The sequence below is a fragment of the Mustelus asterias genome, chromosome 19 (genome assembly GCF_964213995.1).
Source record: "Mustelus asterias chromosome 19, sMusAst1.hap1.1, whole genome shotgun sequence".
NCBI classification, from domain to species: Eukaryota; Metazoa; Chordata; class Chondrichthyes; order Carcharhiniformes; family Triakidae; genus Mustelus; species Mustelus asterias.
In genome coordinates, this window is record NC_135819.1 from 24,673,674 (window position 1) to 24,697,385 (window position 23,712).

Genomic DNA, 23,712 nt, shown 5'->3' on the forward strand with positions numbered 1-23,712 from the left:
ACTCCTCCAGAGCAATCTGGTGAGGTAACCCCCTCCGTCACACTCACCCGCATGCTGCATGTTGTTACCTCTGTGGACGCACTCAGTGTAACCCAGGCTTTGGGCCTCACTCGCACTGCCAGCCACCTGTGGTAAGTAAATGCAAAGATTAGTGATGCACAGGATGATCTGCGCGGACCCAGGTTTGGGCAGTCAGTACGTCAACTGGGGAGGTGGGGGTAGGTGGCATGCCCCTGGTAGGATCATCACAACTACGATTTCAAATATAAACTGGATAAAGGGAAATCATGCACATACATGTACCCTGTGACAGGTGTATTTGGTGCATTGTGCTTGGAAGCTGTGTACCCAGTATAGCAAGTGGAGCTGATATTTAACCTTGGGTGGAAGAGTCTCTATGTCTGGGTACAGCAGCTACCAGGGTGACATGTGCCATGTGTACGTGTACCTTTACTCTGTATACCGACTGTAAAATGGGTAATGTGTCGCAGATTGTACGAAAACAGCAAGTTTCAACATTCTTGTGTATCACAAGTCTGAGCATTTAATATGGATGAAGAGGATTTCATGTGCTGTTGTTGGATTTAACCCGTCTACCTCACTAGGTGCATGCTGCAGGCTCCCTTAAACCTTCATAACCAGCAGAAAAATACTAATGCTACATCACTTAAAGCATGCAAAGCACTTAAAGGAGTATTCCTTGTCACACTGAAATACCTTGCAACTATGCTTATCTGACCTGACACACATGCAAATAAAGACGTCTGGTCAACAGTCTCAATCACAGCATTGTTCTAATGTTTATTTTAACCAGTGGTTATTAACAGTGTGATCCAGGAATGATAACATTCTTTGTTTAACCTTGGATTGGATTGATGGTGTTTTTTTCAAATTGTAACTACTGCACACAGTGCTGTGACCACAGCTACGTTACTTGTCACGTGTACAAAATGTGCTGCTTGATATTTGGAAGAGAGAGCTTTGAGTTGCACTGCTCTCTCAGTCCGGGGTCGGCAGAGGGTGATGGACTGACCCTGCTATAATCAGACACACTCCAGGAACGGCTGAAGAGGTGACAAGTTCTGGTCCATTCATGGCTTCTGCTGAATGCCTGAGTTTACACAGGAACAGTAACACGAGACAAGTCGGCCCCCTAACTATTTAAGGAATGCATTTCTAGCAGCCAGTTTGTAAAGGAATACTCTTTTTAATCTCTCATGCACATGATTTTTTATTTGTTGTTGGGGGAGGGGGGATTGGACTAAGGTGGGGAGTGGGGCAGAGAACTTATCGATTTGATTTGCAAAGTATTAAAGCTCGTACAAGGAGAGTAACAGTGTAGAATCAGAATTATTTCAAGTGATTGTGTTTTAATGAGTAATGGCAGAGATATGATCCCATGTCGCAAAAACCTTATCATTTGGACATATCGTTTTTATCTAAACGGCCAGCCACTGGAATGAATTTGAACTGCTGTTTAGTTTATTAGCGTCGCAAGTAGGCTTACATTAACACTGCAATGAAGTTACTGTGAAAATCCTCCAGTTGCCACACTCCGGCGCCTGTTCGGGTACGCTGAGGGAGAATGACCAATGCACGAACCAGCACGTCTTTTGGAACGTGGAGGGAAACCAGAAACCCATGCAGACTCCGCACAGACAGTGACCCAAGCTGGGAATCGAACCCAGGTCCCTGGCGCTGTGAGGCAGCAGAGCCTCTGTGCCACAATGCCACTACTCTGGGATGTACTCCAAACAATGGCCATTTTTTATATTTCAAAGCTCTGGCAGCCATAGGATGTGTAAATGCTTGAGTGCCGAGAAGGTGCATCGGTCTGACTGGGGCAAGGTTTTTTTCCAAATTTGCACCTCCTTAACATCACGAGCACATACTTGCAAGTTTCTAACAAACAAGATGGCGTTTAGTCAAAATCTCCCTGCGCCATTTCTCCTGTTTTAAAAGGAAAGGCCAGTTAATGACTCCTAACCCTGTCGAAACCTAAAGCGTTCCACTTCCCGCCGGGGAAATATATGTGCACCACTCTGAGGTCAGGCCACCTACACATCCGAAGGTCTCAGCCCGAAGCGATTTGGCAAGTGGAGGAATTTCTGCTTGGGTCAGTCTGAAAGTTCAGATTTTAGGATGGATCTGAGTGCTATTGGCAGATCGAGTCTGTGCCTTTGAAAGTGAACAAGGGTAACTGGGCCAATCGGTGCTGCACAGTAAGAACATGTTTGCTAGTATCTTTCTTCCTTGAAATGTTCGGACGGTTTAGCCGATGGCCCAGGAACAAAATAGATCTGACTATCTCTGACTCAGAAAGCCTCCCCCGCCCCGTGGCGCTCTGTCTCCCCCGCCCCGTGGCGCTCTGTCTCCCCCGCCCCGTGGCGCTCTGTCTCCCCCGCCCCGTGGCGCTCTGTCTCCCCCGCCCCGTGGCGCTCTGTCTCCCCCGCCCCGTGGCGCTCTGTCTCCCCCGCCCCGTGGCGCTCTGTCTCCCCCGCCCCGTGGCGCTCTGTCTCCCCCGCCCCGTGGCGCTCTGTCTCCCCCGCCCCGTGGCGCTCTGTCTCCCCCGCCCCGTGGCGCTCTGTCTCCCCCGCCCCGTGGCGCTCTGTCTCCCCCGCCCCGTGGCGCTCTGTCTCCCCCGCCCCGTGGCGCTCTGTCTCCCCCGCCCCGTGGCGCTCTGTCTCCCCCGCCCCGTGGCGCTCTGTCTCCCCCGCCCCGTGGCGCTCTGTCTCCCCCGCCCCGTGGCGCTCTGTCTCCCCCGCCCCCCTTTTTCAGAATCAACATCCATTAACACGGTGGCACAGTGGTTAGCACTGCTGCCTCACAGCGCCAGGGACCCGAGTTCGATTCCCGGCTTGGGTCACTGTCTGTGCGGAGTCTACATGTTCTCCCCGTGTCTGCGTGGGTTTCCTCCGGATGCTCCAGTTTCCTCCCACAGTTCAAAGACGTGTGGCTTAGGTTGATTTGCCATGATAAATTGCTCGATAGTGTTCAATGATGTGTAGGCTAGGGTGATTAGCAGTGTAAACTCATGCGGATATGGGAATAGGGCCTGGGTGGGATCCTGTGTCGAAGAGTTGGCGCTGACTCAATGGGTCGAATAGCGGCCTCGTGCACTGCAGGATTTCTGTGATTCTATGACTCATAGCTTGATTATGAGGAGTGTTTGGCAATTCCAAATACTTTAGATTTCTGTGGCAGCTTGGAGAGATGCCTGTAAAATAATGAAACTTTGGCAGCAGTTGACCTTGTGGTTAATTACTTGCACCATGTCCTTTATTGGAAAGTCAAGGAGTCCCAGAATAAAACTGAGAAAACAGAGACAATAGTGATGAACGTGTTCCAATGTTAAGTCTCCCTTCAAGAAGAGTTGGATGGGCTCTTAGGCTCAACCTCCCCGCAACGCCCCCGCGGCTCAGCCTTCCAGTCCAATCCTGCAGCTCAGCCTGCCCATTCCACCCCTACCCTCCCCCAGAGCCCGCGCTCCGCCCCCGCTGCCCCCACAGGGCCCAGCCTGCCTGACACCCCTCCCCCAGCCTGCCCGTACTCTTTTCCCCTCCACGGCCCAGCCTATCCATCTACCCTTTTGGGTGTTGAGGTCGTTGCCTTTGATATTTGCCAGCTCTTCCCCAGTAGATGGATCAGTCGTAACGAGTTTTGCTGCTCTTCCCCTTCAGGGTTTCAGATCTGAGGGGTTTGCAATGCTGGGCTCCACGTACCTGAATGAGGAAGCTTTGAGAGTTGTTCATCTCCACATCTTCTAGATGGGGTAGCCACCTTTTGGTTAAAGCTAATTTCCAGGTGCGGGCCTCTTTCGGTTTTGTTGCTAGTTTTGTGAAAGATTTGGGGATTTACAGGGCTTGGTTTTCCGAGGAGGAAAGCTGCTCCTGTACTTGGGAGGAAGGGCGTGGGGAGGGGGGGGGGGGGGGGGCGGTGGGGGGGGCGGTGGGCGGTGTCTATCCGTCTATCCAGGGGGCTTGCGTGGGGGAGAAAATGCACGAAGCGATGGGATTTTGTGCTCCGCTTCCTCTGCCATTCCAGGTGAAGGTTGCCGTTAATAGAAAGCAGCCCCTCTTCCTTCAGAAGCCTTGTTGGGGGGGTGGAGAAGGCGACCCACGTCGGTGAGATCCTGTGTAAATTGCAGTAACGACTGGCAGGAAAGGGTTTAGGAGAAGCTCTGGGGCTGGGGTGGTGGGGTGGGGAGGGGGGGGTGCAGGCACTATGGGGCAGGGGCCAGGTGACTGGGGTGGATAGCTGTGGGTCACTGCTCACGGTACTTGTCTGTTTGACCAGTTTTTCTGTAGTTGGATGTGGGAAATGTCCGCATTTTCAGTCGGTTTATTTTCAGTTCTATTGGCATCAAGTCCAGGGGTCTCACTCAGTGGCTGCCTGGAACTCCCCTTCCATCTGTTTGGGTAGCTGGGCTGTGGGTCCTTTTCTCTGTTCATCTTTTCTGGGGCTGCAGTTTCATTTGTTACCAATCATCTGACAGTATCTCCAGATCAGCTTTTTATTTCTCAGGCCCCAGCTATAGAGGCACGGTGGCCTCTGCATCTGAATTGTCTTTACACTCTTCCCTTCTATCGCTTCTATGCCACCACTTCCCCTCCACCCTTCCCATGGGTTCAGCACGGTGCTGCCCTGTTTTCTGTTTTTGTCAAATGTTCATCACGGCCTGATTTTTCATTTCACTTTCATGCGATCTGTGAGTGCGTGCGTCAGCCTCGGGGTCACTCGTCCTCCCTCTGTGGTGAAGTGTTGCTGCTGTTCGGCGATGCATCATCGCCGTTTCCATACCCATCACTTTAAACAGCGCCGAGTTCCGGAGTTAGTCCTGTGTCGGGGGCTCCAAGTGTCAGATTCTTTCAGTAATGCCGCTGGTCATTCCTTCATCCTCTTTTTTCCCCCATGTTTTCTGTCTTCCCCATTCCTGAAGATGTTGACTCCTTCCTTGGGAATAATCCCGTGGATGCTGGTTTTCCTCTCCCTCTGATGTGTCTGATGATGAAAGATGGCAGACTGTTGGACCACGCGTTGATTCACAACCCTGCGCTTCTGTCCTCCCCCCACACTCATTTAGGACATAAATGTTCTCCTACTGCTTGTCTCAGCTGAGATTGGCGAGCTTAACATGGGTTCAAGGCCTTCCTCTCTCTCTGTGTGGTTCCAGTACTCACTAGATGACTTTATTGATCCATTTGGCAGTTCTCTCTTTGTGCAAACGAGTTATGAACTGGACGAACCCTCAAAAGGGAACAAATCCATTTATTTTCCAGGCAATTCCAAGGTAAAGTAAGAATGGAGTTCGGTCTTTAGAGAGTTGGAAACCCGTCCTTATCGCTAACCTTTCTCTCCCTCATGGGTTTGTCTTCAGGGACAAGTAACCAGGGCGCAGGAAGCTGAGGAGAACTACGTCATCAAACGCGAGCTGGCTGTAGCAAAGCAGCAGTTCAACACAACCAGTGAGAAACTAGAAGAAGCACAGAGCACCATTCAGGAACTGCAGGAGCTGAGGGTAAGGAAAGGCAGGTGTGGCATTTCTCACTCTCTCATTCACTAGAGGGCTACAGGCAGCAAGCACTCAGTGTGACCTGGCTGCTTTATGGTGACCCCTCACTTGGCTAGGTGTCAGGGACATTTAATCTAGATGTCGCTGTTCGACTGAACCAAACTGAAAATCCACTAACTGGTGCTTTGTCTGAGGGCCTCTGTGCGTTGCCCCATGGATAGCTGGATCACCACCGAGACCCTCTGATCCCCCTCACAACGAGAGAAAGGAATGCTCATTTTAAATGGCTCCTGTGTCATGTTTAGAAGTGACTTCCAGTGAAAGTGGGACAGATCTGTGAATGGGTCACCTTCCTGCAGGAGCTGAAATGTCACTTTTTAAAACCAGCTGCAACAGAATTTCTCAGAAAGCGAGTCCTCCATCCTGCCATCCCCTGAGGTTATCCAATACACCCCTGACACTCCAATACAACCCTGACACTCCAACCCTGGGTTATCCTATACACCCCTGACACTCCAACCCCAAGTTATCCAATACACCCCTGACACTCCAACCCTGAGGTTATCCAATACACCCCTGACACTCCAATACACCCCTGACACTCCAACCCCGAGTTATCCAATACATCCCTGACACTCCAACCCTGGGTTATCCAATACACCCCTGACACTCCAATACACCCCTGACACTCCAACCCCGAGTTATCCTATACACCCCTGACACTCCAACCCTGAGTTATCCGAGACACCCCTGACACTCCAACCCTGAGTTATCCTATATACCCCTGACACTCCAACCCTAGGTTATCCTATACGCCCCTGACACTCCAACCCTAGGTTATCCAAAACACCCCTGACACTCCAACCCTGGGTTATCCTATACACCCCTGACACTCCAACCCTAGGTTATCCTATACGCCCCTGACACTCCAACCCTAGGTTATCCAAAACACCCCTGACACTCCAACCCTGGGTTATCCTATACACCCCTGACACTCCAACCCTGGGTTATCCTATATACCCCTGACACTCCAACCCTGGGTTATCCTATACACCCCTGACACTCCAATACACCCCTGACACTCCAACCCCGAGTTATCCTATACACCCCTGACACTCCAACCCTGAGTTATCCGAGACACCCCTGACACTCCAACCCTGAGTTATCCTATATACCCCTGACACTCCAACCCTAGGTTATCCTATACGCCCCTGACACTCCAACCCTAGGTTATCCAAAACACCCCTGACACTCCAACCCTGGGTTATCCTATACACCCCTGACACTCCAACCCTAGGTTATCCTATACGCCCCTGACACTCCAACCCTAGGTTATCCAAAACACCCCTGACACTCCAACCCTGGGTTATCCTATACACCCCTGACACTCCAACCCTGGGTTATCCTATATACCCCTGACACTCCAACCCTGGGTTATCCTATACACCCCTGACACTCCAACCCTGGGTTATCCTATACACCCCTGACACTCCAACCCTGGGTTATCCTATACACCCCTGACACTCCAACCCTGGGTTATCCTATATACCCCTGACACTCCAACCCTGTCAAACTAATGTGTGTTTGCCTCTTTAGTGTATGGCAACTGTTACTGGCCTAATCTAAAGGGTGCACACGTTGGCAACAGCTTTCAGAATGCTGGTTACTGGCAATTGGACGAATTCCATAATGGCAAACCAGTGGCTTTAATCTCTTGCGCTGACAGCTTTCTTTAGGTAGTTATACCCTAGGTGGTGTTTAGCGATACTTCCACTTTTCCTGCAAAGTGCTGTCTTACAGATAATAAAACATTTTCAATGGAGCAAAAGTACATCCTTTAAATTCAAACTGAGCATTCAGAGAATAATAAACAAACGTGCAGGTTGGAGTGTCAGCGCAACTTGCTTTGGTACAGAAGAGGTTTACCAGGATATTGTCTGGCCTGGAGGTTGTTAACTGTGAGGAGAGGTTGGATAAACTCGGTTTGTTCTCACTGGAACGGCGGAGGTTGAGGGGCGACCTGATTGAGATTTACAAGATTATGAGGGGCATGGACAGAGTGGATAGTCAGATGCTCTTTCCTAGGGTAGAAAAGTCAAGCACTCGGGGACATAGGTTTAAGGTGCGTGGGGTAAAGTTTAGAGGAGATGTGCGAGATAAGTTTTTTTACACAGAGGGTGGTGAATGTCTGGAACGCGTTGCCCGGGGAGGTGGTGGGAGCAGGTACGATAGCGGCATTTAAGGGGCATCTAGACGAATACACGAATAGGATGGGAATGGAAGGATACGGACTCTAAGTGCGTACGGTTTTAGTTTAGACATCGTGATCAGGGCAGGCTTGGAGGGCCGAAGGGCCTGTTCCTGTGCTGTATTGTTCTTTGTTCTTTCTTTGATGTCACCCTGACACCTGAATTGTGTTAGTACCTGCTGCACTATATATTTTGATCTTTCAAACTTACAAACCAAGTGATGGAGCTCGGGGTGTAACACAATCCAGCTTGGCTCCACATGCAGAGAGCAGAGGCAGCAAGTGATACTTGCTGTGTACTTTGTACTGTGACGGGGCGTGTGCCAACGGAGCAGTATTCAGCCAGGGTGTGATTGATACACAGGTGGTCGGTGTCCGACGGTTTAACTGTGCACCAGAGTGCTCACAATGAGAGCAAAACAAACCTCCATTTCATTTCAGCAGGTGCAGGGTTTCTCCCAACTGCTTGGCAGCATCTGCACTGTGAGATTTGTCGATTCAGATACAGGGAGATGTTAAGTGTATCAGTCAGCACAGGCTGCTGTTGTGGTCAAAGAGCACTCACTTCCGCCGGTCTTTGAGTGTGGAGCAATGTGTGTCTACTGCAGATTCCCAAATTCTGCCTTCACAGCTGTTGGCTTTCTCTTCATAATCTTTTCAAAGAAAGGAGAATTAATACGATGAACAAAAATGCACTTTACTCCTGAATAATGTAAAATCTATCCCAGTTTGTTTGGTGCATCCTGTGCCATGGTAATGAGCCGGTTGAGTTGACTGTCCCCATTACTCTTTTAACTGTTACTTAACTTACACGGGCAACACTGATGCATTAAAAACATTCTAAATCGGTACAATCAGGAACAATGGGAGGTCTTTTTTGTCTTGGAATTGTTTTTGCTGGAGTTCAGACGAATGAAGGGGGGATCTCATAGAGACTTATAAAATTCTAACAGGGTGAGGTAGCTAAATGGAAACAAAATTGGCTTGATGACAGAAGCCAGAGGGTGGTTATAGAGGGTTGTTTTTCAAACTGGAGGCCTGTGACCAGCCGTGTGCCTCTGGGATCAGTGCTGGGTCCGCTGTTATTTGTCAATTATATTAATGATTTGGAAGAGAATATAGGAGGCATGGTTAGTAAGTTTGCAGATGACACCAAGGTTGGTGGCATAGTGGACAGTGAAGAAGGTTATCTCGGATTGCAACGGGATCTTGATCAATTGGGCCAGAGGGCTGACGAATGACAGATGGAGTTTAATTTAGATAAATGCGAGGTGATGCATTTTGGTAGATTGAACCAGGGCAGGACTTACTCAGTTAATGGTAGGGCATTGGGGAGAGTTACAGAACAAAGAGATCTAAGGGTACAGGTTCATAACTCCTTGAAAGTGGAGTCACATTTGGACAGAGTGACGAAGAAGGCATTCAGCATGCTTGGTTCCATCGGTCAGAACATTGAATACAGGAGTTGGGACGTCTTGTTGAAGTTGCACAAGATATTAGAACATAGAACATAGAACATTACAGCGCAGAACAGGCCCTTCGGCCCACGATGTTGCACCGACCAGTTAAAAAAAAAACTGTGACCCTCCAACCTAAACCAATTTCTTTTCGTCCATGAACCTATCTACGGATCTCTTAAACGCCCCCAAACTAGGCGCATTTACTACTGATGCTGGCAGGGCATTCCAATCCCTCACCACCCTCTGGGTAAAGAACCTACCCCTGACATCGGTTCTATAACTACCCCCCCTCAATTTAAAGCCATGCCCCCTCGTGCTGGATTTCTCCATCAGAGGAAAAAGGCTATCACTATCCACCCTATCTAAACCTCTAATCATCTTATATGTTTCAATAAGATCCCCTCTTAGCCGCCGCCTTTCCAGCGAAAACAATCCCAAATCCCTCAGCCTCTCCTCATAGGATCTCCCCTCCATACCAGGCAACATCCTGGTAAACCTCCTCTGCACCCTCTCCAAAGCCTCCACATCCTTCCTGTAATGTGGGGACCAGAACTGCACACAGTACTCCAAGTGCGGCCGCACCAGAGTTGTGTACAGTTGCAACATAACGCTACGACTCCTAAATTCAATCCCCCTACCAATAAACGCCAAGACACCATATGCCTTCTTAACAACCTTATCTACTTGATTCCCAACTTTCAGGGATCTATGCACACATACACCTAGATCCCTCTGCTCCTCCACACTATTCAAAGTCCTCCCGTTAGCCCTATACTCAACACATCTGTTATTCCTACCAAAGTGAATTACCTCACACTTCTCCGCATTAAACTCCATCCGCCACCTCTCGGCCCAACTTTGCAACCTGTCTAAGTCTTCCTGCAAACTACGACACCCTTCCTCACTGTCTACCACACCACCGACTTTGGTGTCATCAGCAAATTTGCTAATCCACCCAACTATACCCTCATCCAGATCATTAATAAATATTACAAACAGCAGTGGCCCCAAAACAGATCCCTGAGGTACACCACTTGTAACCGCACTCCATGATGAATATTTACTATCAACCACCACCCTCTGTTTCCTATCCGCTAGCCAATTCCTGATCCAATTTCCTAGATCACCCCCAATCCCATACATCTGCATTTTCTGCAGAAGCCTACCATGGTGAACCTTATCAAACGCCTTACTAAAATCCATATATACCACGTCCACTGCCTTGCCCCCACCCACCTCCTTGGTCACTTTCTCAAAAAACTCAATAAGGTTAGTAAGGCACGACCTACCTGCCACAAAACCATGCTGACTATCACCTATCAATTCATTACTCTCCAAATAACTATAAATCCTATCCCTTATAATTTTTTCCAACATCTTGCCGACAACAGAAGTGAGACTCACCGGTCTATAATTCCCGGGGAAGTCTCTGTTCCCCTTCTTAAACAATGGGACAACATTCGCTAACCTCCAATCTTCTGGTACTATACCAGAGGCCAACGACGACCTGAAGATCAGAGCCAGAGGCTCTGCAATCACTTCTCTTGCCTCCCAGAGAATCCTTGGATAAATCCCATCCGGACCAGGGGATTTATCTATTTTCAGACCCTCCAGAATATCCTGCACATCCTCCTTATCAACTGTAATACTGTCTATTCTACTCCCTTGCAACCCAGTGTCCTCCTCAGCTATATTCATGTCCCCTTGCGTGAACACCGAAGAGAAATATTGGTTCAATGCTTCACCAATCTCCTCCGGTTTCACACATAACTTCCCTCTGCCATCTATAACTGGCCCTAAACTTGCCCTAACCAACCTTCTGTTCTTGACATACCTATAGAACGCCTTAGGATTCTCTTTAACCCTATCCGCCAAAGTCTTCTCATGTCCCCTTTTAGCCCTTCTAAGCTCGCTCTTCAACTCCCTCTTAGCCAATCTAAAGCTTTCTAGTGCACTACCCGAGTGCTCACGTCTCATCCGAACATAAGCCTCCTTTTTCTTTTTAACCAACAAAGAAACTTTTTTGGTGCACCACGGTTCCCTAGCCCTACCAATTCCTCCTTGCCTGACAGGGACATACCTATCACAGACTCGCAGTAGCTGCTCCTTGAAAAAACTCCACATGTCGGACGTTCCCAGTCCCTGTAATCTCCTAGTCCAACCTATGTTTCCTAATTCTCTCCTAATAGCCTCATAATTACCCTTCCCCCAGCTAAAACCACTGGCCCGAGGTTCATGCCTATCCCTTTCCATCACTAAGGTGAACGTAACCGAATTGTGGTCACTATCACCAAAATGCACACCAACTTCCAAGTCTAGCACCTGGTCTGGCTCATTTCCCAGCACCAGATCCAATATAGCCTCACCTCTAGTTGGCAAGGCCACACTTGGAATACCGTATACAATTCTGGTCACCCTATTATAGAAAGGATATTATTCATAGAAACATAGAAACCCTACAGTACAGAAACTAGACTACAGTATTAAACTAGAAAGAATGCAGAAAAGATTTACTAGGATGCTACCGGGACTTGATGGTTTGAGAGGTTGGATAGACTGGGACTTTTTTCTCTGGAGCATAGAAGGCTGAGGGGTGATCTTATAGAGGTCTATAAAATAATGAGAGGCATAGATCAGCTGGATAGCCAATATCTTTTCCCAAAGGTAGGGGAGTCTAAAACTAGAGGGCATAGGTTTAAGGTGACAGGGGAGAGATACAAAAGTGTCCAGAGGGGCAACTTTTTCACACGGAGGGTGGTGAGTGTCTGGAACAAGCTGCCAGAGGTAGTAGTAGAGGTGGGTACAATTTTGTCTTTTAAAAAGCGTTTAGACAGTTACATGGGTAAGATGGGTATAGAGGGATATGGGCCAAATGTGGGCAATTAGGACTAGTTTAGGGGTTTTAAAAAAAAGGGCAGCATGGACATGTTAGGCCGAAGAGCCTGTTTCCATGCTGTAAAACTCTCTGACTCGACCGGATAGATCCAGGAAGAATGTTCCCTATGGTGGGGGAGTCCAGAACCAGGGGTCACAATCTGAGGTTTTGGGATAAAGCATTTAGGACGGAGATGAGGAAATATTTCATCACCCAAAGAGTGGTGAGCCTGTGAAATTCATTACCACAGGAAGTAGTTGATGCCAAAACATTGAATGTATTCAAGAGGCGGCTGGATATAGCACTTGGGGCGAATGGGATCAAAGGTTATTTTCCACTTAGTAAGGAAGTTAAAACTAGAGGACACAGCCTCAAAATAAAGGGGGGTCGGTTTAAGACAGAGTTGAGGAGGAACTTCTTCTCCCAGAGGGTGGTGAATCTCTGGAATTCTCTGCCCACTGAGGTGGTGGAGGCTACCTCGCTGAATATGTTTAAAGCGCGGATGGATGGATTCCTGATCGGTAAGGGAATTAAGGGTTATGGGGATCAGGCGGGTAAGTGGTACTGATCCACGTCAGATCAGCCATGATCTTATTGAATGGCGGGGCAGGCTCGAGGGGCTAGATGGCCTACTCCTGCTCCTATTTCTTATGTTCTTATGTTATGGGGAGAAAGCAGGATTAGGCTATTGAGTTAGATGATCAGCCATGATCGTGATGAATGGTGGAGCAGGCTCGAAGGGCCAAATGGCCTCATCTTCCTATCTTCTATGTTTCTATGTCTTGCTCCCCTTTCCCTCATGCACTGATCATGCGATTTGGAGGCCAAGAGCTGAGATTACTAATCTAAAGTTGTCTGGACAGCTGGTTAATGATGCAGAGTGATGCCAACAGCGTAGATGGAATGGTGGATGAGTAGTAACAGTTTACAGGCTGCCGTTTCTGCATTCAGTCTGCATGTGAAAAAGTTCTTTCAAACGTTTCGCAGTTTGTTTATTTGAACCCCTTTGTTTAAATGATCACCTAACTGTTTTGGGAAGAGAAGTGTGTTTGATTAATTACTAACTATATTTGATTTTTGATTTGATTTATTATTTCACATGTATTAGTATACAGTGAAAAGTATTGTTTCTTGCACGTTATACATACAAAGCATACCGTTCATAGAGAAGGAAAGGAGAGAGTGCAGAATGTAGTGTTACAGTCATAGCTAGGGTGTAGAGAAGGATCAACTTAGTGCAAGGTAGGTTCATTCAAAGGTCTGATGGCAGCAGGGAAGATGTTCTTGAATTGGTTGGTATGTGACCTCAGACTTTTGTATCTTTTTCCCGATGGAAGAAGGTGGAAGAGAGTATGTCCTTAATTATGCTGGCTGCTTTTCCAAGGCAGCGGGAAGCGTAGACCGAGTCAATGGATGGGAGGCTGGTTTGAGTGATGGACTGGGCTTCATTCACGACCATTTGTAGTTCCTTGCGGTCTTGGGCAGAGCAGGAGCCATACCAAGCTATGATGCAACCAGAAATTATGCTTTCAATGGTGCATCTGTAAAAGTTGCTGCGAGTTGTAGCTGACTTGCCAAATTTCCTTAGTCTTCTGAGAAAGTAGAAGCGTTGTGGGCTTTCTTAACTATAGTGTCGGCATAAGGGGACCAGGACAAGTTGTTGGTGATCTGGACACCTAAAAACTTGAAGCTCTCAACCCTTTCTACTTCAGCCCTATTGATGTAGACAGGGGCATGTTCTCCACTATGTTTCTGAGTATAGACTCAACTGGATGGGATTTTCCAGCCACCTTCGTCCCGAAACAAGAAAATCCCGCTCGAGGACAACGGACCTTTCCATGGTCTGCCCCTCGCTGTCTCCGATTGCCGTGGCGGGCGGGACGGGACGGGAAAACCCGTCCCACTGTGAGATTTTTTTGACTAAGTCAGTTGTGAAACCTCACAATGCGGGTTTAGTTGGACCAAAGCCACACTTCCAGATGTTCCATTTTAAAACAAAGAAAATGGATTAGTTAAATATCATACTGCTAATTAGGCACTATTCAGACAAGGTAAATGAATGTTTGACGCTTGTAACCTAAATGAGCTGCAAGTTTTGTGTCGAAGTTTTAAGATTGCAATTAGAATTTTATTTCCTTGATATAATGTTGGCAGTCGATTGGTATTTTTAGAAAGGTAAAATCTAAATTCGACTGATGGATTCAGTTAGCTCTAATTCAAGGCATGTTGTCAAGATCTTGACGTTGCGTTACAAGTTTTGAAAAATCTTTTTACGCGATCCTGAAAGTTACCAAGTCAATGCTCGGAATGGACCGGACAAACCCAACTTCCTCGCTTGCTCCAAAAACCAAATTCACATTGAATCCAATTTATGGTCCCCACGAGAAACAAACAAGATCCCAGCTGACAAGTTGAGGCATTGCACCCCACTTTGAGCTCAATCCAAAGCTTGATCGTAGCCAAAAGGCCGAGTGATGTCGCAGTGTGTTTTGTCGGTCACGGGCGAAAGCTTTAACCTCAGGCAGGAAATCTCTACCTGCAGTTGTGGAGATTGAGAACCTGCTCTGCTCACTTTCCTTAATTCTGAGAGCGAATGAGATTTTCTTTTTTGATTTGCTAATCTATTGACTGTATATCTTATTAGGAACTTCTGTTGCTGAAATAATCCATAGAATCCTACAGTGTAGAAGGAGGCCATTCGGCCCATCGGGTCTGCACCGACCACAATCCCACCCAGGCCCTATCCCCATAACCCCATGCATTTACCCTAGCGAGTCATCTTGACACTAAAGGTCAATTTAGCATGGCCAATCAACTTAACCCGCATATCTTTGGACTGTGGGAGAAAACCGGAGCACTTGGAGCAGACACGGGGAGAATGTGCAGACTCCACACAAACTCAAATGACTCAAGGCCGGGAATTAAATCTGGATCCCTGGCGCTGAGAGGCAGCAGTACTAATCACTGTGCCATCGTACCACTATGCTGCAAATACGACGTACGTAGAAGCTTCTTGTCTTGAACTCGTCAGGACATTCACAAATGCCCAATGTAAAGGGAACAACAATTTATACTTCATGAGAAGAGAGTGCTGATTGATTGATGAGTGGACTCCGTTCTTTGCAGACAGAAAGAACAGGTATGCACATTGCGCCTATTTCAACTGAAGAGAATAGGCGACAGCCATTCTCTAGTTCATTCCCCAGGGCAATGCCTTGACTATTCAGAGTCACCCGCCTGGTTTGAATTTAAACAAGGACTGGCAGCAACTGGCAGCCATCAGTTACCTGCTGTATTCTCCATGGCAACGCCTCTACCAATCCGAGTCCACTTGCCCACCATTCAGCACTCTCTTCTCATGAAGTATAAATTGTTGTTTCCTTTACATTTGGTATTCTTGTGAATGTCGTGATGAGTGCAGGATGAAAAGCTTCAAGCTGCATCTTTTTCTGCGATGTTTCAAAATATAAACCCTCAACTAAAATTGTTCTTTTTAATATTGATGGTTGGTAAATTGATGGAAAAGGTCCTTAGGGATGGGATTTACGACCATTTAGAAAGATGCGGATTAATACGGGATAGTCAGCACGGATTCGTGAAAGGCAAGTCGTGCCTCACAAATTAGATAGAATTTTTTGAGGAGGTAACTAAGTGTGTTGATGAAGGTAGGGCAGTTGATGTCATATACATGGATTTTAGTAAGGCGTTTGATAAGGTCCCCCATGGTCGGCTTATGATGAAAGTGAGGAGGTGTGGGATAGAGGGAAAGTTGGCCGATTGGATAGGTAACTGACTGTCTGATCGAAGACAGAGGGTGGTGGTGGATGGAAAATTTGCGGATTGGAGGCAGGTTGCTAGCGGAGTGCCACAGGGATCAGTGCTTGGTCCTCTGCTCTTTGTGATTTTTATTAATGACTTAGAGGAGGGGGCTGAAGGGTGGATCAGTAAATTTGCTGATGACACCAAGATTGGTGGAGTAATCATAGAAATCATAGAAACCCTACAGTGCAGAAGGAGGCCATTCGGCCCATCGAGTCTGCACCGACCACAATCCCACCCAGGCCCTATCCCTACCCCTACCCCCACATATCCGGAAACCGGAGCACCCGGAGGAAACCCACGCAGACACAAGGAGAATGTGCAAACTCCACACAGACAGTGACCCGAGCCGGGAATCGAACCCGGGACCCTGGAGCTGAGAAGCAGCAGTGCTAACCACTGAGTAGTGGATGAGGTGGAGGGCTGTTGTAGGCTGCAAAGAGACATAGATAGGATGCAAAGCTGGGCTGAAAAATGGCAAATGGAGTTTAACCCTGATAAATGTGAGGTGATTCATTTTGGTAGGACTAATTTAAATGTGGATTACAGGGTCAAAGGTAGGGTTCTGAAGACTGTGGAGGAACAGAGAGATCTTGGGGTTCATATCCACAGATCTCTAAAGGTTGCCACTCAAGTGGATAGAGCTGTGAAGAAGGCCTATAGGTGTTAGCTTTTATTAACAGGGGGTTGGAGTTTAAGAGCCGTGGGGTTATGCTGCAACTGTACAGGACCTTGGTGAGACCACATTTGAAATATTGTGTGCAGTTCTGGTCACCTCACTATAAGAAGGATGTGGAAGCGCTGGAAAGAGTGCAGAGGATATTTACCAGGATGCTGCCTGGTTTGGAGGGTAGGTCTTATGGGGAAAGGTTGAGAGAGCTTAGGGCTGTTCTCTCTGGAGCGGAGGAGGTTGAGGGGAGACTTAATAGAGGTTTATAAAATGATGAAGGGGATAGATCGAGTAAACGTTCAAAGACTATTTCCTCGGGTGGATGGAGCTATTGCAAGGGGGCATAACTATAGGGTTCGTGAGATATAGGAAGGATATCAGAGGTAGGTTCTTTACGCAGAGAGTGGTTGGGGTGTGGAATGGACTGCCTGCAGTGATAGTGGAGTCAGACACTTTAGGAACATTTAAGCGGTTATTGGATAGGCACATGGAGCACACCAGGATGATAGGGAGTGGGATAGCTTGATCTTGGTTTCAGATAAAGCTCGGCACAACATCATGGGCCGAAGGGCCTGTTCTGTGCTGTACTGTTCTATGTTCTAATATCGATTCTCAAGTGCTTCTATTTTTTAGATTGGGCTGAATGAGGTGGCGTACCTGGACTACGGAGGACTTAAACAATGTATGCACAGTGTGCGTCAGATGGTGTTGTTAGCTGCACTGAATAAATTAAGATACTGAAACATTGAGCAGAGATGCTGAAACTGGGTCAACTGGTTACTTTAAACAATTTATTGTTCTCATTTTTGTATTCACCGGCTTTCCGAATGACAGGATTGTTAAATTTCTTCTAGTGAAGGGGATAGTTCTGAGCGCTGCTGTCAACAACTACTAAACCACATGAGAAAATCCATCCCATTTGTATTCACGTTTGGAGTGTTGAGTCTATGAGACGCAGACAATGTACAAGAACGTAAGAGATAGCAGCAGGATCAGACCATTCAGCCCATCGAGCCTGCTCCATCATTCAATACGATCATGGCTGAGCCTGGGCTTCGACTCCACTTTCCTGCCTTCTCCCCATATCCCTTCCCTGAGAAACCAAAGCTCTGTCTGTCCCAGCCTTAAATATATTAAACGATGGAGCAGTCACAACCCTCTGGGCTAGAGAATTCCAAAGGTTCACATCCCGTTGACTGAAGAAACTTCTCCTCATTTTAGGCCTAGATGATTGACCCCCAATCCCGGGGCTGTTCCCCAATGTTCCAAATTCCCCAGCCAGGATAAACAACCTCCGTCTGCTCTCTCAAGCCTCTTTAGATTCTTGTTTCTCACCTCTCGCTCTTGCAAATTCCGGGGAATACAGGTCCACTTCACTCAGCCCCTCATCGTAGGGCAGGCCCCTAATCCCAGAAACAGAACTAGTGAACCTTGGCTCTACCGTCTCCGGTAGGGGTATTTGCTTACTTCATAGAGAGGGATATCAGTTGGATACTAAAATGGAGATTCTATTTGGATGGATGAATTCTTTAAGGCTGGTCAGGCAGCCTTCCTAATCCATAACTATTGAGTTTTCAGCTTGTTTCTTGAGCTTCTTATGTAGAGGCTGTAATAGTGGCAATGTTGCTGGACTAGTAATCCAGAGACCCAGGGTACTGCTCTGGGGACATGGGTTTGAATCCCACCACCGCAGATGGTGAAATTTGAATTCAATAAAAATCTGGAATTAAAAGTCTAATTGTTGATTTTCGCAAAAACCCATCTGGTTCAGTCATGTCCTTTTAGGGAAAGAAATCTGCTGTCCTTACCCGGTCTGGCATACATGTGACTCCAGAGTCACAGCAATGTGATTGACTCAAGTGCCCTCAAGGATGGGCAATAAATCCTGGCCCAGCCAGTGATGACCACAATAGGCGGCATGGTGGCACAGTGGTTAGCACTGCTGCCTCAAAGCGCCAGGAAACCAGGTTTTCAGTAAATTGAAAATCAATCACTGTGTGTCTCTAGTTTTCCAAAAATACATTCTCAAAAGTCCCAAAATTGCAGAATCTACCCCACCCTTAGGTCCAATGGGTCATTTGGGTCACCGTCTGTGTGGAGTTTGCACGTTCTCTCCATGTCTGCATGCGTTTCCTCCGGGTGCTCTGGTTTCCTCCCACAGTCCAAAGATGTGTGCGTTTGGTGGATTGGCCATGCTAAATTGACCTTAGTGTCAGGGGGATTAGCAGTGTAAATGTATTGGGCTATGAGGATAGGGCCTGGATGGGATTGTGGTGGGTACAGGCTTGCTGGGCCAAATGGCGGCCTCCTGCACTGTCCCATGAACGAATTTAAAGATCTAAGAAGGCCACAATGCCTGCCCCCTTCCTTTCCAGTTCAAACACTGAACCAATTGTTTAATTGCTCTATCTCCAAACCATTCCCATCTCGTTCATATCTGTTCTGTTTGTTACTGTGAAACACGTACTCCAAATAGTTTCTTTTTTGTTTTGGGCCTCAGGCTTTACACTTGCCTCTACTGCACTCTCTGTACCAATGCGCTACCCATTAATCTCGGCTGCCCAAAGTCCGCGCTGTTGTTTCACTGGACCCTGTTACCCGGGATGGCTTGGCTATGTGCATACCTGCATCTTTAGAAGCTGTCGTGAGTTGGAGTAGTTGTTTCATGGCAGTGATTGTAAATAGTGTTTGATAAAGAGGTTGAGTTTCCGAGCTGAAGCCAATCCATAAGATAGAGAATCATAGAATCCCTACAGTATGGAAGGAGGCCATTCAGCCCATCGAGCCTGTACTGACCACAATCCCACCCAGACCCGATTCCCGCAATCCCACACATTTACCCTGCTAATCCCCCTGACACTCGGCCAGTCAACATAACTCGCACACCTTTGGACTGTGGGAGGAAACCGGAGTCACGCGGAGGAAACCCACGCAGACACGGGGTGAATGTGCAAACTCCACACCAGCAGTCACCCGATGCCAGAATTGAATCGGAGACCCTGGCGCTGTGAGGCAGCAGTCCTAACCACTGTCCCACCGTGCCACTTTGTTGAGGGATGGTCTTGTGGCGCAGTGGATTAGAGTGTGTGTATGTGAGAGAGAGTGCGCATGTGCGCGAGGGGAGGGGGAGTGTGTGTGTGTGAAGTGGCAGCTCTTTACCATCCGATGCTGGCTTATCCTTGCTTGTGCGGCATTCTTCCAAACGGGTGTGTCTTTAGCTTGCTCACTGTCGTTGGATAACATTTTGTCAACACAGTAACTCTCGAGGTCCAAGCCCTGACCCCTCTCTGCAAACTCCAATCTCCAAACACTGTGGTTTTATTCAGTTTGATAGCACAGTCTGGGCAAACACCATCACTAGAGAATACTACAGTTCAAGTTTTAATACAAACCAAAACTGTTTTAGCTGCCAAGGCATGATGGTAATTTGGTCAAGTTCCAGTGTGAGGTTATTGATGTTTAGTGAAGCTCTTGTGGCCTTGTACACTCCTCATCTTTATAGTGCAGTGGGATATATCGTGCCTGCCTGACCTGGTGCGAAAAGATGGGCACTGTGTTTAAAGCTGGCCATGATGTGGAGATGCCAGCGTCGGACTGGGGTGAACACAGTAAGAAGTCTCACAACACCAGGTTAAAGTCCAACAGGTTTATTTGGTAGCAAACGCCACTAGCTTTCGGTCAAAAGCAAAAGCTTTTGCTACCAAATAAACCTGTTGGACTTTAACCTGGTGTTGTGAGACTTCTTACTGTGATTAAAGATGGCACCAGCAGATTAGCATCCAGTACTCACATCTGTAGCAGCGATTAAAGCTACAGCAGGACTCTCCTGCAGCTGTGTTTTATTGAGTTAGTGCCCTGATAGTGGCGGCTGTTGAAATGTGTCCTTGACACTCACTCTGAACGATTCCCTGACATGGGAATTGGGGAAATTTGCAGCTAGCTTTCTTCCTTATTCTTATTGTGTTGTTCCGTCAATAAAGCCACCAAGATATCTTTACCGCTTCCCTCCTCCAACCTCTGAACCGAATGACTTCTCATCCTCAGTCATTTCAGCCTCCATCTCAACTCGCCATGTTCCCTCTCCCCTGAGTTCGCAATCCCCTAAACTTTCTTTAATCTCTCTCTCTGTTCCCAATCATATTCATCGCCACCTCACTTGACCTTTGCGTCTCGCATGCTCTTGCTAGTCCCATCATATCAAGATCAAGACATCTACAATCACTTCCTTGTATCACTCACCGCTCCTTTCCCTCTATCATTTCCCAACCGTACCCCCCTTCTGTATCCTTACCTGGGAAAAAACACTATTCCCCAACAATCACGAGGATTTTCACAGTAACTTCATTGCAGTGTTAATATAAGCCTACTTATGACACTAATAAATAAACTTAAACCTATCTGTTTGTCACAGCATATCTGCAGCTCCTGATTTACTATATCACACCCTCGCTCCACCTTTGATATCTGGCCCTCAATAAAACCATTGCCCCCCTCACCCTGGCACTTTCTCCAATAAAACCATTGCCCTCACCCTGGCTGTTCCCCCAATAAAACCATTACCCCTCCCCCACCCTGGCTATTCCCTCTGGTAAAACCATTACCCCCTCACCCTGGCTGTTCCCCCGGTATGGATCTTATACCCATACGAAGATCAAGGGATGCAGACTTGAAAGGATATGGACAACATCTGATTTTGCCATCCACTGCCAGACCGCTTATACAGTAAGAAGTCTCACAACACCAGGTTAAAGTCCCAACAGGTTTGTTTGGTAGCACAAGCCACAAGCTTTCAGAGCGCTGCTCCTTCATCAGGTGAGTGGGAGTTCTGTTCACATACAGGGCATATAAAGACACAAACTCAATTTACAAAATAGTGGTTGGAATTCGCATTCCAACCATTATTTTGTAAATTGAGTTTGTGTCTCTATATGCCCTGTTTGTGAACTGAAATCCCACTCACCTGATGAAGGAGCAGCGCTCTGAAAGCTTGTGGCTTGTGCTACCAAATAAACCTGTTGGACTTTAACCTGGTGTTGTGAGACTTCTTACTGTGTTTACCCCAGTCCAACGCCGGCATCTCCACATCATGGAGAGCGCTAATATACAGTATGGGGAGTGCCCTTATCAGCTCCGACTGCTCACAACTTCAGGGTCACGTTGAGATGCCAAGTTATGTCCCAGATTTCTTCTGCTGCAAAGCCCTGCTTTCTCTCTCCATCCTCACCTGCCAACAAGGGCAGTTCATTTTGCACATTGTCACTATGATCAAGACAGTCTGATCAGCTGCCACTTCCCTTCTTCCACCAGCTCACCTTCTTTTACTCTGTTCCCCCACCCCCCAACCTTGCCCTGTCTTTTTAAAAAAAGTTTATTTATCAGTCACAAGTAAGGTTTACATTAACACTGCAACGAAGTTACTGTGAAATTCCCTGAGTCGCCACAATCTGGCGCCTGTTCGGGTCAGTGCACCTAACCAGCATGTAGAATCAAATCATAGAATCGTACAGTGCAGAAAGAGGCCATTTGGCCCATTGAGTCTGCACCAACCACAATCCCACCCAGGCCCTATCCACATATCCCTACGTATTTACCCACTAACCTCTCTCACCTATGCCTCCCGGGACACTAAGGGGCAATTTAGAATGGCCAATCAACCTCGCCCGCACATCTTTGGACTGTGGGAGGAAACCAGAGCACCCGGAGGAAACCCACCTTTAGTATCTTTCAGAATGTGGGAGGAAACTGGAGCACCTGGAGGAAACCCATGCAGACACGGAGAGAACGTGCAGACTCCGCACAGACAGTGACCCAAGCCGGGAATTGAACCCGGGTCCCTGGTGCTGTGAAGCAGCAGTGCTAACCACTGTGCCACCGTACCGTCCTTTGTCCATGTCTTGTCCGTGGGACCCATCTCCTTGTCCCCTCGATCCTATTCCCACCAGCTGTTGCTCACCCAACTTCTCCTCCTGGCCCCGACCGTCCTGGAAAATGATCATCCCATATGCAACTGTCCTTTCCTTCCTCAGTCCTTGCACACTTTGTCGCCTCCCAAATCTACTCCCATCTTTCCTGACTTTGAATCCCTCCAGTCAGATTTCCACCCCTATCATCAATTATCAAAGTCCCAATGCCGTCCTACATGACCCTGGGATAAACTACCTCCCCTCATTGCAGCTGCACATTATCCTCCTCCAAAAAGTCTCCAGCTGAGTGGGGCTGCTTCACCTGGTTCCATCCTTATCTATCTCATCGTAGCTCGAAAATCACTTGAACTGGCTCCTCTTCCTGTACCATTACCTTCCAGTGCTCCCCGAGGATTTTTCCTTTTCCCCTCGTATTCCTCATCCGTCTGCCATCCCTCGTCAACATCATTCAAAGGTGTTAGCCTTCAAGTTTCCTCCGGGTGCTCCAGTTTCCTCCCACGGTCCAAAGATGTGTGGGTTTGGTGGATTGGCCATGCTAAATTGCCCCTTCAGTGTCAGGGGGACTAGCCACGGTAAATGCAAGGGGTTATGGGGATAGGGCCTGGGTGGGATTGTGGTCGGTGCAGACTTGATGGGCCGAATAGCCTCCTTCAGCACTGTAGGATTCTATTTCTGCTCATGCCAGCCACCCAGTTGCACCTCGCCACCCGCTGTTGCTATATAATCAGCACTGGGCGTCAGCCAGCACTGAGAGCAGAATTTTCCCCAATGAAATACTGGAGATTCCTGGTTCCCGCTCCAAGCTCTGTTCCGGGGCTACCAAATCCATCCCCCTCCCGGCATTAAACCGTGTTATTCGCAACAAAAATGCTGGGAAAACGCAGCAGGCCTGGTCCCATCTGTGGAGAGAGAAACAGAGTTAACGTTTCCAGTCTGTGTGACTGCTGCTCATGCATGTTATTCACAACCTTGGTGTGACATTTGATGCCCGGATGAGCACATATTTGTGCAGTCACCAAGCTCCCTGTTTCCAGCTCAGTGACATTGCCCTGACTTCACCCCTTTCTCCACTCACCTGCTGCTGAAACCCATACCCATGCCATTATGTTGGCTATATTGGATCTGGTGCTGGGAAATGAGCCAGACCAGGTGCTAGACTTGGAAGTTGGTGTGCATTTTGGTGATAGTGACCACAATTCGGTTA

General features: G+C 47.8%; 1 protein-coding gene across 1 annotated transcript in view; it reads left to right on the forward strand.

Moving 5' to 3' along the window:
• The window catches only part of LOC144507659 (EVI5-like protein), a 371,712-nt gene that overhangs the window by 194,374 nt on the left and 153,626 nt on the right, over window positions 1-23,712 (forward strand). Inside the window, exon 9 of the mRNA XM_078234815.1 lies at window positions 5,378-5,518. Within this exon, the coding sequence (XP_078090941.1) occupies window positions 5,378-5,518 (141 nt within the window). The remainder of the gene's footprint in view (window positions 1-5,377; window positions 5,519-23,712) is intronic.